The sequence below is a fragment of the Phocoena phocoena genome, chromosome 13 (genome assembly GCF_963924675.1).
Source record: "Phocoena phocoena chromosome 13, mPhoPho1.1, whole genome shotgun sequence".
Classification (NCBI taxonomy): Eukaryota; Metazoa; Chordata; class Mammalia; order Artiodactyla; family Phocoenidae; genus Phocoena; species Phocoena phocoena.
This window is the reverse complement of record NC_089231.1, coordinates 63,252,199-63,269,683: the sequence shown is the minus strand read 5'-3', so window position 1 is coordinate 63,269,683 and position 17,485 is coordinate 63,252,199. Positions and strand designations below refer to the sequence as shown.

Here is a 17,485-nt window from a genome sequence, read left to right as displayed (position 1 = left end):
TCTCGGTCTGCATTCCCTCTCTGGGCGGCCTCTCCTGCGGTTTGGGTGACCGCCTGGCTGATGTGTCCTGGCGGCCTCAGCCCCGTTGGCCAGGTCTGCCCAGAGGCTCGGGGCGCCCTCCTCTGCAGGCGCTGCTTGACTGTCCCTCCGGGGAGAGGCCTCGTTGGTCGTCAGGGCCCCCTTGTCCCAGCTCTCCACCTCTGCCCACTCAGCAGTGCGGTCAACTCTGTGTCTCTGCTGTTCTCGAGGGCACGGGCACCATGCCTGGCGCAGCTGTTGGCCTCCCTTCTCAAGTAGGGACTGAATTGTGGCCTGAGGGTCCCTTCACTCCCGGTGGCTTCTTGTTGCCCCCCAGGATGGAGCCAGGCTCCGGGCGGCTCCCAGGACTCCCCGTGCCTTGGCTCCAGCTGTCTCCTGCGGCTCCCCCGACCCACCCTGGCTGGGCTCCCTTCCCTGCGGCCACCACCCCTACCTCTCCCGGGAACAGAACCACGCCACCTCTGGCTCCCCCAGTCCGCTGCATCACTGTCCCCATCCACGTGCCCCAGGGTCCCGGGTGACAGAACCCCTGGCCCTAGTGCCGCAGAGTTGAGCCGAGGGTCTCCCGCTTGCCCTCTGACTGACCCGGCCCTCGCAGGTGAGTGGATCCATGTCGCTCTGGTGCTGGAGGGAAGCCGCACACCTTCTGTGTGTTCTGGAAAGGGCAGCCTTGCATTGCATGCTGGCTTGCCTTGTAAACTGAGTTAGGGGGTGCTGCGGTGAAGTTTAGTGGAGGATTTTTTTTTTTAATCCTTTTTGAGCCTAAACATAATATGGTTTTTGTGTTTCTCAAGTTGGAATTACAGTGGACAATTAATAAAGTATTTAATTTGGGACTTAAGGTACAATTTAGGTTCTGAAGAAAAAAGTAAAGTTCGATTGTTTTGAAGCATAGAAGGTTCTCTTTTTGGGCAGCATTCTTTTAAGTTTTCACTGCTCTGTCAATAGCACTGGGCTCTTGGTACCAGGACGCGGAGGGCTCTGTTGCGTTGTGACGGCGCCTTTACGTCTCTTTGCAGGTGGAGGAAGACGGGTGCCCCTCCGGCTTGAGGACAGACTCGCTTAGTCGTCAGTCATTTAAGCTGAGTGCATTGTGATTTCCAATAATTGAGGCAGTGGTTCTAAAAGCTGTCTACATTAATGAAAAGAGCAATGTGGCCAGCTTGACTAAGCCGCCAGCGTGTGCAGCGCGGGCAGGACGGCACCCGGGTCTCGACGGACTTGTGCATGTTAGCTGTATAGATTTATGTAAGGTTTTTTAAAACTCTGGTCTTTTAAAATAGTCTTAATCACTTTTACTATGGAGACATGTGAGAGCCCCTCTCCTCTCCCGCGTGAGCCCGCAGGAGGAGCGGTGATGGAGAACCAAGCTTGCCCCCTCCGAGCGCTGCCCCGTGGACAGTCTCCACCACCTCCCCTGCAAACGTCCAGTGATGCAGAGGTAATGGACGTTGGCTCTGGTGGTGATGGACAGGCCGAACCCCCTGCTGAGGACCCACTCAACTTCTACGGAGCTTCTCTTCTCTCCAAAGGATCCTTCTCTAAGGCCCGCCTCCTCGTAGACCCGAACTGTAGTGGCCACAGCCCGCGCACCGCCCGGCACGCACCTGCGGTCCGGAAGTTCTCCCCTGACCTTAAGTTGCTTAAGGATGTAAAGATTAGCGTGAGCTTTACCGAGAGCTGCAGGAGTAAGGACAGGAAGGTGCTGTACACGGGAGCGGAGCGCGACGCGCGGGCAGAGTGCGGTCTGGCCCTTAGCCCTGTCAGTGGAGACGTGCATGCTTGTCCCTTTGGCGGGAGTGTTGGTAACGGGGTAGGCGTAGGGGGTGAGAGTGCGGATAAGAAGGATGAGGAGAATGAGCTGGATCAGGAAAAGAGAGTGGAGTACGCAGTGCTGGATGAGTTAGAAGATTTTACTGACAATTTGGAGCTAGATGAAGAAGGAGCAGGCGGGCTCACGGCTAAAGCGATCGTGCAGAGAGACAGAGTGGACGAAGAGGCCTTGAAGTTCTCCTACGAGGTATGTCGGTGTCCCCTCCTTTGGAGCACTCTTAGCAAAACCCAAAGAGAGGTGTTTGGGAATCGCAGCATCTCTGTAAAGCTGATGTTGCAGAGGAAAGAACACCCACAGGAGGTGGAAACGTAAATGTGAAAAGAGAAAGCCGTCAGGAGTCCAGGTTTTCAAACTTTGCTAATGAAAAGTTTGGCTGACAGGTCTGCCTCGTACCCTTGTCCCAACTGAGTTGGAAGGAGCTGCTGGCCACGCTCCCTGGTGGCACGCACACCTGCCTGAGCGTGTGCTTCAGCTGGCGGTTTCATTCCATTTGTTTTTCAGATGATCACGCAACATAGAGGCACACCTAGGCCCCCGAGAGCGCCTCCTTTCTGTGTCGTTGTCAGTGACACTATGACACTTGCCTGGAGGGCACCGGGGGGCTGTGGTGTCTGAACAGCATATTTTGCAGGATGATTTTGACAACGATGTTGATGCTCTGCTGGAAGAGGGCCTCTGTGCTCCCAAAAAGAGGCGGATGGAGGAGAAGTATGGAGGAGACAGCGACCACCCATCAGACGGAGAGACAAGTGTGCAGCCAATGATGACCAAGATTAAAACAGTGCTCAAAAGTAAGTCGGGCCAGGAAGTAGCGAGTGTTCACGGGGCTTTGCATGTATGGGCATGAGAGCCCTCGGTGTCAGGCAGCAGGTGTGTGTCTGAGGCCAGGAGGGCCCTGTCTGGTGATAGGAAACAGACAAGATGTGAGGACACACCCAGATGCATGATGGCCCAGCTGCAGGTGGTGCAGGTGCTGCGGAAACCAGAGCAGCTGGGCTTGTGCGGCGTGGTGGGGAGAGGCCTTCTGAGGGGGCTTGGGCAGATCCCTGGGGAGGGGGCATCCAGGGGTATGGATGCTGGGCCCAGAGGCAGTTGCTCGGCATGGTGGCTGGTGATGGTTGCAGTCCGGGTTCTAGATTCTGTGCCAAGTGTTGGGGGAGCCACTGGAAGCAAGCAGGACTTGTTCCACGGTCTGGTCTGAAAGCACAGCTCGCGGTGCACGTGTGACTCCTGCACTTTGAGTGGGCAGAGGTGGAGGGGTCGGAGACGCGGTGGGGAGCGGTCAGGGGGTGCCCAGAGCTGGCCCGTGCAGCCCCGCTGCTGATGCGGAGAGGTCTGAGGGGTCTCCGTGTCTGTTTCTGTCTTGGCCTGGAGGCGCCTCTCAGTGTCTAGGTGGAGGTGTCAGGTGGGCGGTGGAAAGGGGCTGGAGGGACACAGGACTCAGGCACACAGGTTACATCTTCTGCTGAGCACCAGCGCAGGTGGCCAGCGTGATGGGAGGAAACCGAGGGTGGCCGACGTACAGTCTCCTGGCTGCGGAGCGGACATGTTGGCAGTGCTGGGCCGCGCGTCTGCCAAGTGGGCCGCAACAGGAACAGTAACAGACTATGAGATGCACGCGAGCTCTTCGGGCAGCTGGGCCAACTCTGTGACAGCTCACTATCGCAGACATGCCTTGTCCCATGATGTGCTCAGCTTGAGCTGTGTGAGTGCCTCCTTCTCCTTACTTAGCCCATAGCTGGTTGCAGACAGCTCCCAGCCCAGCCCGTGGTGGGCATGGGGGTGCCTGACGGGGTCTGTGCGTGTCCAACCTCACATTCCCTCCCAGGGCTGTCCTGACACAGGTGTCTGCTGGTGTTGGCCACGTGTGGGTGTCAGACCTGGCACAAGGCTGTCATTCCCTTTTCTGTGAGAATAGCTGGTGCTGTTTTCAACTCGTATGTGTCTTTTTAGATTTCACTTGGTTTTTCACTTCCATTTCTGAATTTTTAACTTGTTCCCAATACCCGTAAGAAAAATAAGTTTTACTTAAGTCTTTGCCATGTGCTTTTTTCAGCAGCCAGGGCTGTCAGTAGCAGCTTGAACAGCACAGGCTTGTCACCTGGTCACAGGGAGCAGTGATCCACAGATGTGCAGTTACTAGCGAAGCCTACCCAGGCCCTGCGGTGCCTCTGGCCACACCTGTGGGAGGCGGGCGGGGAGTCAGTGTCCACGGTGCTTGCCAGCCGTGGAGGCAGAGCTGTGGCGAGGCCCTGTGTCTTGCAGAACCCTGCTCTAGGCTCCGTGGCGTGCCTGTGCCGTTCTAGGCTGGGGAGTATAGCAGTGAGCAGGGTGGACAGCTTCCTGCTGCACGGAGGGACTTGGAGCCTGTGGGTCACACCCAGAGGGACAGGCACAGCAGCAGAGGGAGAGCAGAGTTTTGCAGGTGGGGCTGGGTGGGGCTTTCTCTAGTGGAGGGCGGGGTGTTCCCCCTCCTACTTTTTAGAGGTTCTCTGTAACGTTGGGTCCACCTTGCTGTTGTTTCTGACACGGGTTGTAACTTTGGAAACGTCCTGACAGTTCTTACTCAGTTACAAGTGTCTTTAAGTGATTGCAGGGTGTTCTTGTCTTCTGTGCAGGTCGTGGCCGTCCACCTACAGAACCACTGCCGGACGGGTGGATCATGACGTTCCATAACTCCGGAGTCCCCGTGTACCTGCACCGAGAGTCTCGGGTGGTCACCTGGTCCAGGCCATACTTCTTGGGAACGGGAAGCATACGGGTAGGGGACACATCAGTCATGAATTTAGTCTCGTAAGTTGCAGGAGGAGCATGCGTGTCTGCCCACGTTGCATTACAGCCAGACAGGCAGGTGAAAGGCATCGGACGTTCAGATGTTTGGGGCCATCCTTGTAATCTGTGTTGCAATTTCACTGTCCACAGAAACATGACCCTCCTCTGAGTAGCATCCCCTGTCTGCATTACAAGAAAATGAAAGACAATGAGGAAAGGGAGCAAAACAGCGAGCTCACCCCCTGTGGGGAGGTGTCTCCCGCCAAGCCCCTGAGCCGATCTGCAGAGCTGGAGCTCCCCCTGGAAGAGCCCGACTCCTTGGGGGCTGACATGGGGCCCCCAGATGAGAAGGATCCACTGGCGGCCGAGGCCGCCCCCGGGGCCCTGGGGCAAGTGAAAGCCAAGGTGGAAGTGTGCAAAGATGAATCAGTTGGTAAGTTTCCAGAGTGAACTTGGTCCCTGAGGAGGAAGGGACTTGTCCGTGCTTGCCTGTCCACTCCCGCATGGCTGGAGAGGCCGTCTCCCTGAGCTTAGGAGATTCTGCCTGCTGACCTCTTGCTCCCGACCCGCGCACTGGTGCTGCCCTGCAGATGGCCTTTTTCTTTGGTCATGTTCGCGATCTTTCCTCAAGTCTTGCTTTTCATGAAAATGGGACATGCTCGCATGGAGTCCTGGTGTACCAGTGCGCAGAGTGGGCGTCTCCACCACGTGGTGTGGATGCTGCCCCCTTCTCAGACCCTCAGTTGCTCTCAGGTGTGGGGCGTTCCTCCCTGTCCCTCCTGTATCTCTTCCATGGTGGCAGGCTGTCTTAGCCCCCATGCGTTTTCGGGGTCTCTCACTCTGTGCTACTGCCCGGCCTGTCTGGGAACTCCTGCATGTGAGGGGCTGGGGCTGCTGCTGAGGAGGGGGACAGTGGTGTCTGGCTCCCCGTCCCGGCTGGCTCTGTCAGCGGGTGGGCTGTTCTTGGGACACAGCTGGAAGGGAGCCCTCCCTATAAGACTCTAACTTGACAGTCTGCCTCTTCACACCGTCCTTGCGCACGTGCAGGACACACCTGAGTGTGCTCCTGTTTTTTTGAAAACAACTGCCTCCCACCTCTGACCTCATGGCGCTTGTTTCCAGACTTGCTTCTCTGCACTCATGTGTAAAGAACTATGTGGTTTTGGTTTGTCACTAAGTGTGCAAGCACGTTGTTTTGTAGCTCACGTGGAATCTCAGGCATCTGCCTGGTGGGAGGAGGGGTGCAGGCAGGACGCCAGCAAGACTGATGGGAAGCCCTGGGGTCCTGGGGGAGAGGTGGAACAAGTGCCATGGCCCTGAGCTGCCTACTTGCTGCAGGGCGTGGGGGCGGCCATGGTGGGCACGTGGTGCCTCGGCTGCTGCTGGCCGTCCAGCACCTGTTTCCATATGGGGAGAAAGGTCCCAAAGGCTGGTTGCGGTTGGCTTTTTTTTTTTTAAGATTCGTTTTTGTTTTTTTATTTTTGTATTCTTATTCTTGTTCTAAATAAACTAAAGGACATGCCAGAAATTTGTCCCTAGGGGACCTGGCAGGGTAATTTGAGCTGGCAGAATGAAGGGATGTGATTCTTTACTTCCCTTGCCCTTGGAGAGGAAAGGGGAAGGCGGTATCGTGTGTCTGGGACCTGTCCTGCTCACCGGGTGGAGGGCGTGACCTCCACCCGTGACTTGGGTCTCTGGTGAATCCCGTATAGACCTCGAGGAGTTTCGGAACTACCTGGAGAAGCGCTTTGACTTCGAGCAAGTTACCGTGAAGAAGTTCAGGACATGGGCTGAGCGTCGGCAGTTCAACCGAGAAATGAAGCGAAAACAGGCTGAGTCAGAGAGGCCCATCCTGCCGGCCAATCAGAAGCTCATCACTCTGTCTGTGCAGGATGCGCCCACGAAGAAAGGTGAACGGGACTCGCAGGTCTGATGTTCCTGGGATGTGTGTTCCAAGGGTGCTGCACCGGCCTGTGTCTGCCCTGTGGCGCAGAGGTCCTCTCCCCGCGGGCTGGGGTGTGGTCGCTGCAGCCCCCGCTGTTGCTGAGACGGCCCCTCTTGTCATAGAGTTTGTCATCAACCCCAATGGGAAGTCGGAGGTCTGCATCCTGCACGAGTACATGCAGCGTGTCCTCAAGGTCCGCCCTGTGTACAACTTCTTTGAATGTGGTGAGTGTGATCTTCCCCATCTCACTCCTAAAGCATCAAGCACGTCACTGGGGTCACTGCTGGGGAGGTGGGAGCTGACTGTCATTCCCCTCTGCTGGGTAGGAACGAGAGGGGAGGTCGAGGGGGATCAGATGGTCACCTCCCCGCACCCCCTTCCCACTGCGCCTCCGAGGGTGGAGGGGCTGCAGCCCTGCAATGGCCACAAGCTGTCCTCTGGCCGCCCGCATCACTCCTTAGTGAAAACCAGAAGCTCAGCGTCCGCTATTGTCTTCCTGCTTCTCTGGCTCACAATGTCTGCATCCCACCCCTTGCACTCCTCCGTCCATCTTTCTCAGACGTTGGTCCCTGTCCCCCTCGACTTCCTGGCCATGCTCTCTGCCTGCTGACTGTCCCTCAGCCCCACCCCAGTGCCTCAGGGACCCCCCCGCAGGCCTCTGCCTTCAGCAGCAGCCCTACCCCCACCTCGTCTGTCTGTCGGCGCGAGCAGATTGTGTGTGTGCACGTATGCTTTTAACGTCTTGGCAAGTGTGTTTTAAAATGGTAATTTTAATTTTAAGAGAACCCAAGTGAGCCTTTTGGTGCCTCGGTGACCATCGATGGTGTGACCTATGGATCTGGAACGGCAAGCAGCAAAAAACTCGCGAAGAATAAAGCTGGTAATGTGCCTGCTTGGTGTCAGACCCGTGTTGGCCCACCAATGGCTAGGGAAGGCTGTGGATGGGGCAAGTCTGTTTTATTTATGTAATCATCTACTTCGATCTTTTTAAATTATGTACTCACTGGAAAAGATTCAAATAGAAAAAGTAAAACATGAGAAATGAAAGTAGAAGGCCCGTTTCCACTCACATGGCTGGGCCAGCGCCTCCCGCCCCGTCCCCAGCGCTCACAGATGCTGGTTGCTCTGTGCTGCCTGAGCCCAGGGCACCGTCTGTTTAAACCCAGCAAGGCAGGGGTGTGCTGAGAAGGAGAACAGGTGGCATCTTCCTCAGGTGGTTTTGATGTCCACGAGGACCATTTTCCAAGTCCTTCCAGCTCCAGACTTGGGACTGCCACTCCTGGAACACAGCCAAGCAGGTCCTTGGGAAAGCTGGTGGTTTTTGGTGGAAGTCTGATGCTCCTCCTGCCCGTGGCCTGCTGCTGGCTATATTCCCGGCACTCCTTGTTGTTGGCGTGCTTTTCCAGAAGCCGCTTAGCCCCAGCACCAGGGTTATTTGGCCTCTTCTGGGGAGTGGACCACATCGCAGGCACGTGATTGATGCACCCCGGGCCCTGGCACCCCCATCGCCGCATTGTCTTCAGAGCAGCTCTGCCTCTTACAGAGTGCGGAGCGTTTATTGCAGTCTCACCGAGTCTCGGGTTGGTGGAGTGTCTGTGCTCTGGGGCTCAGAATGCCCCTGGGCCTTGCTCTCTTCTGGTGGTGAATGCCGAGGGTGATGGGACCCCACCTTACTGTCTGGCTGACCCCGTGTGAAGTTGTGCTGGGTTCACAAGCTCTGCCCGGTCCCCAGGAGGTCTCCTGTCAATTTTAGAGAAATTCTCTCCAAAGGCTCTTCTGCTTCACAAGTGGGGTGTTCCTGGGGTCTCAGAGCAGAAGCCTGTGAGGGTCCCATAGTGGGTGGGGCCATCCTCATAGTGCTGGCGCCTCGCCTCCCACCCCCACCCCATGCTCCTCCCCATGTGCTCTTCGTTTTGCACCCGTGTTCATGGGGTGCCTGCACTCGGCTTCTCGCCACCCCTACGCTCGGGCCTGCAGGCGCCTCCCCAGAGTGTCCTTTTGGCCCAGCTGCTGCTCCCCACCACACCCTTTGCCTGTGCCTCACGTGCAGGCCCTTGGGGCTCTGTCCCCGGGGCCCAGGCTCCCTCGGCCGTGGGGACCCCACCCTCACCCTCAGTGTTCCTCTTTCCACAGCCCGGGCCACGCTGGAAATCCTCATCCCAGACTTTGTTAAACAGACCTCTGAGGAGAAGCCCAAAGACAGCGAGGAGCTGGAGGTGAGGGTCGTGAGCCCACCCTGGTGTCAGGCTGTGCTTGGGTTTAATCGCCCAGGTGCCAGGTGCTCCGTCTCTTGTATTTCATCAAAGAGGAGACCTGCTTGTCTTTGCAAGCAGAGGAAATGTTCTTGTCAGAGATTTCTGTCCTTGTGTCTTGCCGAGGGTCGTGAGAAGCTGCAGGTAAATGTTTCGGAAGGAAGCCATACTCCGCTGACAGCAGATCCAAAGTGGAGTGAGCCTTTGAGGCAGAGGCTGCAAAACCTAGATTGTTCTTTATGTTAAGAACCATTTAAAACTATTTGTAAAGTTTTTTGGGTAAATATGGTCCTATGGTTATTTGTAGCAAGGGCTTCTCACTCTGAAGAATGCATTCTTTTTTATAACACCATAAATTTTTCCCTTTTAAACTACACAGTACAGTGGATTTTTGTACATTCAGAATATTTTCATCACTCCAAAAAAAAACTTTGTCCCCATTAGCAGCCACCCCCATTCTCCCCATTCCCAGCCCCTCAACCCCCAGCAGCCACTCATTTACTTTCTGTCCCTGGATTTGCCAATTCTGACGTCTTCTGTCAGTGGAATCATACGATGTATGTTCCTTTGCGACTGGCCTCTTCCACTTCACGTGCTGTGTGAGCTGTGAGTATTATCAGATTGAGGACGTTTCTTCCACTCCTGGTTTATTGACAGTTTTTGTTAAGAATGGGTGTTGGATTTTGTTTTTTCTGTTTTCTGTTGAGATGATCTCGTGGTTTTTGTCTTTGACTTTACTGATGTGGGGGGGTGGTTTCATTGACTTTTGAATGGTAAACACACCTTGCATTCCTGGGATAAATTCCACTCAGTCGTGGTGTATAATCATTTTTATGCATTGATAGGTTTGGCTCACTGGTATTTGTTAAGGATTTTTGCAGCTGTACTTATAAGGGGTACGGTTCTGTATTTTCTTTTCTCATGATGTCTTTGGTGTTGGTATCAGCGTAATACTTGCCTCATAGGATGAGTTGGAAGGTGTTGCTTCCTCTTTCATTGTGTGGAATAGTTTGCGAAGGATTTGTATTAATTTTTTTTTTTTTCTTTACGGTACGCGGGCCTCTCACTGTTGTGGCCTCTCCTGTTGCAGAGCACAGGCTCCAGACGCACAGGCCCAGCGGCCACGGCTCACGGGCCCAGCCGCCCCGCGGCATGCGGGACCCTCCCGGACCGGGGCACGAACCCATGTTCCCTGCATCGGCAGGCGGACTCCCAACCACTGCGCCACCAGGGAAGCCCTTAATTTTTTTTTTTTTAAAGATAAACCACACGCTTCCTTGGTGGTACAGTGGTTAAGAATCTGCCTGCCAATGCAGGGGACATGGGTTCAAGCCCTGGTCCAGGAAGATCCCACATACTGTGGAGCAACTAAGCCCTGCGCCACAACCACTGAGCCTGTGTGCCACAACTACTGAAGCCTGTGAGCCTAGAGCCCGTGCTCCACCACGAGAGAAGCCACCTCAATGAGAAGCCCGCACACTGCAATGAAGAGTAGCCCCCGCTTGCCACAACTAGAGAAAGCCCGCACGCAGCAACGAAGACCCAACACAGCCAAAAATAAAAAAGATATACCACGCAAGCACAATATTTATTCCTTCATTTATTTATTTATTTATTGGCTGCACTGGGTCTTCGTTGCAGCACACAGGCTTCTCTAGTTGTGGCGTGCAGGCTCTGAGGTTTCAGCACACGGTCTTAGTTGCTCCGCGGCATGTGGGATCTTAGTTCCCTGACCAGGGATCAAACACATGTCCCCTGCATTGGAAGGCAGATACTTAACTACTGGACCACCTGGCAAGTCCCGGTATTAATTTTTTAAACACTTGGTAGAATTTACCAGTGAAACAGTCCAAGCCTAGACTTTGCTTGGTTTTGAAGTTATTTATTTACTGATTCAATGTTTTTGCTTGTTATACATCTTCAGATTTTTCTACTCCTTGAGACACTTTTAGGATTTTGTGTCTCTCTCGGAGTTTTCCCACTTGATCTAGGTTATCTAATTTCTTGGCAAATACACATTCATAATATTCCGTTATGATCCTTTTGTTTAAACTTTTTAAAAATAAATTTATTTAATTTATTTTTATTTTTGGCTGCATTGTGTCTTCATTGCTGCACGCAGGCTTTCTCTAGTTGCAGCCAGCAGGGGCTGCTCTTCATTGGGGTGCGCAAGTTTCTCATTGTGGTGGCTTCTCTTGTTGCAGAGCATGGGCTCTAGGCACGTGGGCTTCAGTAGTTGTGGCACGCAGGCTCAGTAGTTGTGGCTCATGGGCTCTAGATCACAGGCTCAGTAGTTGTGGCACATGGGCTTAGTTGCTCCGCGGCATGTGGGATCTCCCCGGACCAGGGCTCGAACCCGCGTCTCCTGCATTAGCAGGTGGATTCTTAACCACTGCGCCACCAGGGAAGTCCCTTATTCCTGATTTTTAGCAGTTTGAGTCTTTCCTTTCTCTTGGTCGGTCTGACTAAAGGTTTGTCAATGTTGTTCGTCTTTTCAAATATCCAACTTCTGGTTTTGTTGATTTTTTCCTATTGGTTTTTTATTCTCTATTTATTTCTGCTCTTGCCTTTATTATTCTTTTTTTCTGCCAGCCTTGGGTTTAGTTTGTTCTTCTTTTTCTAGTGTCTTAAGATTAAGGTATTGATTTGGGGTCTTCTTTTTAAATATGGAGTTTACAGCTATAAATTTTCTTCTGTGTACTATTTTGCATCCCATAATTTTGCTTTAATATGTGTTGTGTTTCTTTTGTCATTTGTCTCAAGGTACCTGATTTCTCTTGTAATTTTTTTCTTTAAACTAGCGGTTATTTTAGGAGCATTTACTTTTCATATATTTGTGAATCTCCCAAGTTTCCTTTGGTTATTGATTTCTAACTTAATTCCATTGTGGTTCAAAAACATAGTTTTTGTAATTTCAGTCAGTCCTTCTAAGTTTATTGAGGCTTGTGTTGTGACCGCCTGAGAGGATGTGCATTGTGTGTTTCTGAGTGGAGTGAACAGGCGTCTGTGGGTTGAGCTGGTGTGGGGTTTGCTGTTCTCGTTCTTGGTGGGTCTTCTGTCTGGACTGGTGTTGAGTCCCCATCTATTACTGTTGAATTGTTTATTGCTCCCTTCACTTGTCAGGTTTTGTTTCATGTATTTTGGGGCTGTTAGGTGTGTGTGTGTTTGTGATACTGTGATATAAAATACACGTTTGGTCTTTGTCCTTGGTTCCTGGTGGGACCTTCTAACGTAGTAAATAAATTAACGTTTGGTTTTTGTCTCCAGTTCCTGAAATAGTTCCAGTTGATAAAAGTGAAGGGAACGTTCTATTCTTTTTTTTTTTTTTTTTTTTTAAGCGTTATGCGGGCCTCTCACTGCTGTGGCCTCTCCCGTTGCGGAGCACAGGCTCCGGATGCATAGGCTGAGCAGCCATGGCTCACGGGCCTAGCTGCTCCGCGGCATGTGGGATCTTCCCGGACTGGGGCACGAACCCGTGTCCCCTGCATCGGCAGGCGGACTCTCAACCACTGCACCACCAGGGAAGCCCTGGGAACGTTCTATTCTAACCCCTTCAACTACGCCTGAGTTCATGTTCAGGAGGTGAATTTTGGAAGCCCCGAGGATGGGGGTTGGTTGCCAGGGGAACCATCATGTAGTCGGAGGTTGGACTTCCAGCCTTGTCCTCTGCCTCCCCCAGTGCCCGGGGAGGGGTGGTGCTGGGGGTTGGGTTCATCCCTCGTGGCCAGGGGTCTGAGCAGCCTGGCTCACACAGCGATGCCTCTGCAGACACCCTGACTAAGGGGCTCGGGGTGCCTCTGGCTGGCGGACCCATTGAGGTGCTGGGGGGGGGGGGGTTGTGCTTAGAGGGGGATGATTTCCTGCTTGCTGGAACCAGGGCCTCCTCCTGATGCTGGGTGAGGAGGAAGCCCCCTCTCTGCCAGAGCGGCAGGTTCCAAGGCTTCTATATGAAGAGGGCAGGGCTGGGGTTGATGCTGCTACAAGCCGAGGGGCCCTAGAAGCTGGACAGTCTGGGAAGGGACCTCTCTGAGAGGCCTCAAAGGAGCATGTGGCTCTCCGTTATGGCCAACCCGGGAGGGGGCCCACACTCCTGAGTGGGAGCCGGGGGCCATGGGGTCAGAGCCACCTCTGGGCTGGCAATGCCCCTGTCACCAGCTTCCTTTTTCTTCCCTGAACCAGTTGGGCGTCGCCTCTTAAGAACCTTGGTCACGTTTCTGTTCTGCCGTGTCTGGTCACTTTCTCTCTTCTATAACCTCACTTATGATGGTTTTCAAGCTTTTTTTCCGAAGGTTGTGTGTCTTTAGACTTCTGACCGGTCGTCTGATCAGCCTCTGATTCAGGATGGGCTCCCCAGGCCAGCGGCAGGCAGCCTGGCCCTTGCCATTCCTCGTTTGTGTCTCGGGCATCTGGGTGGGGAGGTGTGGGATGTGGGATGCAATGTCTCCGAGAGGTAGTGGTGGGGGCAGGAGGCCCCAGGGGAGGCAGCAGCACGGGAGCCTCTTCACGGGGCCGCGGGAGTGGCCAGCACTATGACCGGCTGCTTCATTTTGTAGTATTTTAACCACATCAGTATCGAGGACTCGCGAGTCTACGAGCTGACCAGCAAGGCTGGACTGCTATCTCCCTACCAGATCCTCCATGAGTGCCTTAAAAGGTAAGGGGAGGGGGGTGCTTCCCTGGCCATCGGGCATGGGAGCCTCTCTTGGGTGCCCAGCACCCTTCCACCCAAGGGGCCGGATGGCATGTGGTGGGAGAGTCCCTCCTTGGAGCAGCGGTTTGGGGAGAAGGGTTGGTTCTGTCTTGATGGGCCCTTGGAGGGCTTTCTGGAAGCAGCCATTTCCTCCCTCTCAGTTGATGTCACCTACTGTCTGTTTTCTCCTACAGAAACCATGGGATGGGGGACACCTCCATCAAGTTTGAAGTGGTTCCTGGTAAAAACCAGAAGAGTGAATATGTCATGGCATGTGGCAAGCACACAGTGCGCGGCTGGTGTAAGACACACACCCCTCTCCCAATACACCCACACACAGGCTTTCAGTGATCCCGAGGACCACTGCTCTGGCATCAGCCGAGCCTCAGTTGTATGCTGACTGCCCACGGTTGTGCCCACAGCATCCCATGTCCACGTCTGAGTCACAGCTGACCTGAGTGCAGCTGTGGGTGTCCCGTCCCCGGGCTGGTCATTTTGGCTGGGCTGTGTTGCTCCCCTGTGGCTGCCACCACTGCCCCTGTCCAGCCCTCGGTCCCTGTAAAGGGAGCAGGAGCCTCCTAAGACAGCAGCAGAGCCCCCTGCAGGGCCCTCTGCTGTTGCTGGGCACCAGCTGTGCTCTTCACCTAATCTGGTGTTTGGATATAACCTTACTTGAAAAGAAACTTTGTGTAACTACTGTAAACACAGACCAGCACTGGGTAAGTGAGAAGGTCATGACCAAGCAGGCCCTGGGTGTGCCCTGTGCCCTGCAGACACCATTCCTTGCTGAGGCCAGCCCTGAGCAGGTGGGCAGGGCATAGGATAGATTCCCCCATCTGAGCCAGAGGCCCTTGCTGCTCTCCAGGCCTGTTCTGCACCCTGGCCCCACCTTCTCTCCATCTAGAAACGTCCCCAGCACAGGATGCCCTCTGGATGCTCCCCCACCCCTGTGTCTGCCCTGCAGGTGCGTCCTCTGTGTCGGCAGATGTGGGCTGGGGACCGGGAGGCCTCATAAGCTATGGCCTTGGGTGTGTCCTGACCTCCCCGAGCTTCTGATCGGCTGTTCTGCAGGATGGGCAGGGCTGAGGCACTGGCGGCTGCGCCTTCTGCCCCCTCCCGTCGGGAGTACCCCTGTCTGGACGAGGTGGCCTTGTGGATGGCTGGTATCTGTGACTCCCTCTCTACATTTCCTCTCAGGCAAGAATAAGCGAGTTGGGAAACAGTTAGCTTCTCAGAAGATCCTTCAGCTGCTGCACCCACACGTCAAGAACTGGGGGTCCTTGCTGCGCATGTATGGCCGTGAAAGCAGCAAGATGGTCAAACAGGTAATGGGGTCCCCCGCTGGCACAGGGGGCCGGGGGCAGAGTCAGGCTCTGGCTGCATGGGGAGGGGATGGGGTGTGGGCCAGGGCTAGAGGGAGAGCGAGCAGACCACACACAGACAGCTCTCCCTGGCCACCAACTTTCAACAGCCCATGTGTGTCATCTGTTTTGTTTCTGCTCTTTGGGCCAAGATCTCAAGATTTTAGCCAATACCCTTAGGTTTTTGTGTTTGGGGTGGAGAGAAGTACAGGGAAGCGAGGTTTATGTTGACTTTTTCCCTGACGTTTACAGAAACGGTCTGGGTCACCAGCACCCCTGTGAGTGGTGGGTGTGGAGGGTGGGGACTGTGGGTGGTGACCCCCAGGCCGTCTGTGAAGAGCTCCTTGCTCTCGGCCTGACAGGGTGGGTGAGAGGAGGGGACACTGGGCCCCGAGGTGCTTGGCCCTGTGTTGCTGAGCCTCTGCCTTCGTGTCTGTGCTCTACTTCTGTGCATTGTGCTGGGCTGTGAGTGAGGGGAGAAAGCCTGCTTGGGCCCGTGGTGGGAGCCCCCTCCCCTGGAGCTGGCAGGCGAGGGGTCCATCCAGAGGCAAGGGAGTGTGGCACCCACGGCCAGCAGGCATCCTCAGATATGGCTTCTTCACCCTGGACGGGCCTGCAGGGAACTCAGTGTCTGGGCCCCACAGGCTCCCAGGGGCCGCAGTGCCGGGGCGAGTCCTGTCCTGCAGTGTGCTGTCCACCTGGCTGAGGCTGTGTCCTGGTTGCTCCTGCCTGAGGGCTCTGGGCATGTCAAGTGCCTGGCCAGTGGCTATGTCAGAGGCCAAGGGGGCCGGGGGAGCACCCCGCGTAGGAGGCAGTGGCAGAAGTGGGGAACAGCTGGCAGGCAGCCAGCCAGGCGGGTCAAGGGAGGGGTGACCCCAGACGGTCCTGCGAGCGGGCTCTGCTCCCCAGGAGACGTCGGACAAGAGTGTGATCGAGCTGCAGCAGTTTGCCCGGAAGAACAAGCCCAACCTGCACATCCTGAGCAAACTGCAGGAGGAGATGCGGAGGCTGGCGGAGGAGAGGGTGAGGCCTGTCCGCATGCCCTCAGGCTGTGGCAGTGCTGGGGAGCTGGTGGCCCTGGCCACCTGTGCACTGATGTGGGGTCCCTGTAGGGCTTGTCGGGGCAGCTTCAAACCCCTGGTGGCTGTGACCTCCTTGACCCTCCACTCCCGGGCACGCGTCTTGATGCCCACAGAAGTGCCAGCACGTGGTGCCTTGCGATCGCGCACATTCTGCAGCCCCGCCACCGGCCTTTCACCGAGGTTGGGCTGCAGGTTCCCATGTCGCCTACATCCTTGACCTTGGCTGTTCTTCCAGGAGGAGACGCGGAAGAAGCCCAAGATGTCCATTGTGGCATCTGCACAGCCTGGTGGCGAGCCCCTGTGCACTGTGGACGTGTGATGACTGGTGGTCTGGGCTCAGGGGCTGCCAGCTCTGCTGCGGGGGAGACCTGCCCTCACTCTGCAGCCCCGGGTCTCCAGTCCACGGTCCCCTGCCACTGCGTGTCTTGACAGCCAGGTCCACGCAGCTCTTCCTTGGGGGCCACCCACAGGTCTGGGTGGCCATGTTAAAGCATCGACTCAGCCTGCCACACAGGTGGACACAGAAAGGTGGGAGGTTGCCATGGACCTCTGCTTGTGTGGACATGCTGCAGACTGGTGTTATGAAGGTTTTCATGAATTTTAGTATGTAACAGGCGCTGACAAGAAATGATAGTTGGATGACATGAAATGAGAAAGCCCTGCGCCTGGTGCTCCCGCAGGCACCGTAGGGACCTGGCCAGAAGATGCACGCTGGCACCCCGTCCCCTTCCCCGCCTCCTGGGTTTTCCTTTTTTCTCCAAAAAAGTTATAGTTAGGAAGGAGTATTTCAGACCTCTTTGGTTTAAAATAAACACAACTTAGTATCAGAACTATTTTTCAAAGGCTGTAGGCAAACCACCAAGGTGATCATTCTTTGCCTTGAAATGCATTGCCCATGACGTGGATGAAGGCACCTGTCCCTGCCCAGCTTGCTGCCCCTGCCTGGGCTGGGGGGTGCAGTCCATTCTTCTGAGTAAGTCTTAATGCCCCCAAAACATGCCTTCGTAGACACTGAGGCCCCTCACCTACGCTGGCCTCTGGCAATTTTTTACTAAATTTTTGCACAGTCAAGTCTGTCCACCCATCAATTTTTAAAGCTTTTATGATATTTTAGCGTTTGGAAAGAAACTTTTACAGTGAGAGTAGAAGATAGATTTGGAATCACGTAGCAGATGGGAACAGTTAATGCATTTTAGCTCGTGGACTTGAGAGGAAACGAGGACCCTCAGTGCAGTGTGTTCACATGCTGGTGCTCCTGTCCAGAGCTGGTGCGAGCATGTTGGGGCGGCACTGGGTTTTGAGAGCAGCTGTCTGGTGCAGCCAGGTGACTAGGTGGCCCCTATGGACAGGTGTGGGGTAGATTTGTTCCCACTGAGTCCCAGCAGTCCAAGTTGGTTGTGAGCTGTTGGCTCCCCACCCCTGGCACCTGTTCAGGGCACCGTGTGCTCATGGCACAGTGCTTGACACCTCCCCTGTGGGTGGTGGTTTTACAGGAGACAGTATTCTCTAT

General features: G+C 54.9%; 1 protein-coding gene across 2 annotated transcripts; it reads left to right on the top strand.

The window, feature by feature from the left end:
* The first annotated feature begins 1,339 nt into the window (after positions 1 to 1,339).
* Positions 1,340 to 16,294, top strand: DGCR8 (DGCR8 microprocessor complex subunit). Of its 2 annotated transcripts, XM_065889735.1 has the most exons (13): positions 1,340 to 2,059; positions 2,505 to 2,664; positions 4,492 to 4,634; positions 4,796 to 5,078; positions 6,358 to 6,555; positions 6,713 to 6,814; positions 7,372 to 7,470; positions 8,724 to 8,806; positions 13,396 to 13,496; positions 13,727 to 13,833; positions 14,730 to 14,857; positions 15,803 to 15,916; positions 16,211 to 16,294. In XM_065889735.1, the coding sequence occupies exons 1-13, from the start codon at positions 1,340 to 1,342 to the stop codon at positions 16,292 to 16,294; spliced, it is 2,322 nt and encodes a 773-aa protein (XP_065745807.1). The 2 variants fall into 2 exon arrangements, with proteins under 2 accessions (XP_065745807.1, XP_065745808.1); XM_065889736.1 differs by lacking the exon at positions 7,372 to 7,470.
* Positions 16,295 to 17,485: the final 1,191 nt, after the last annotated feature.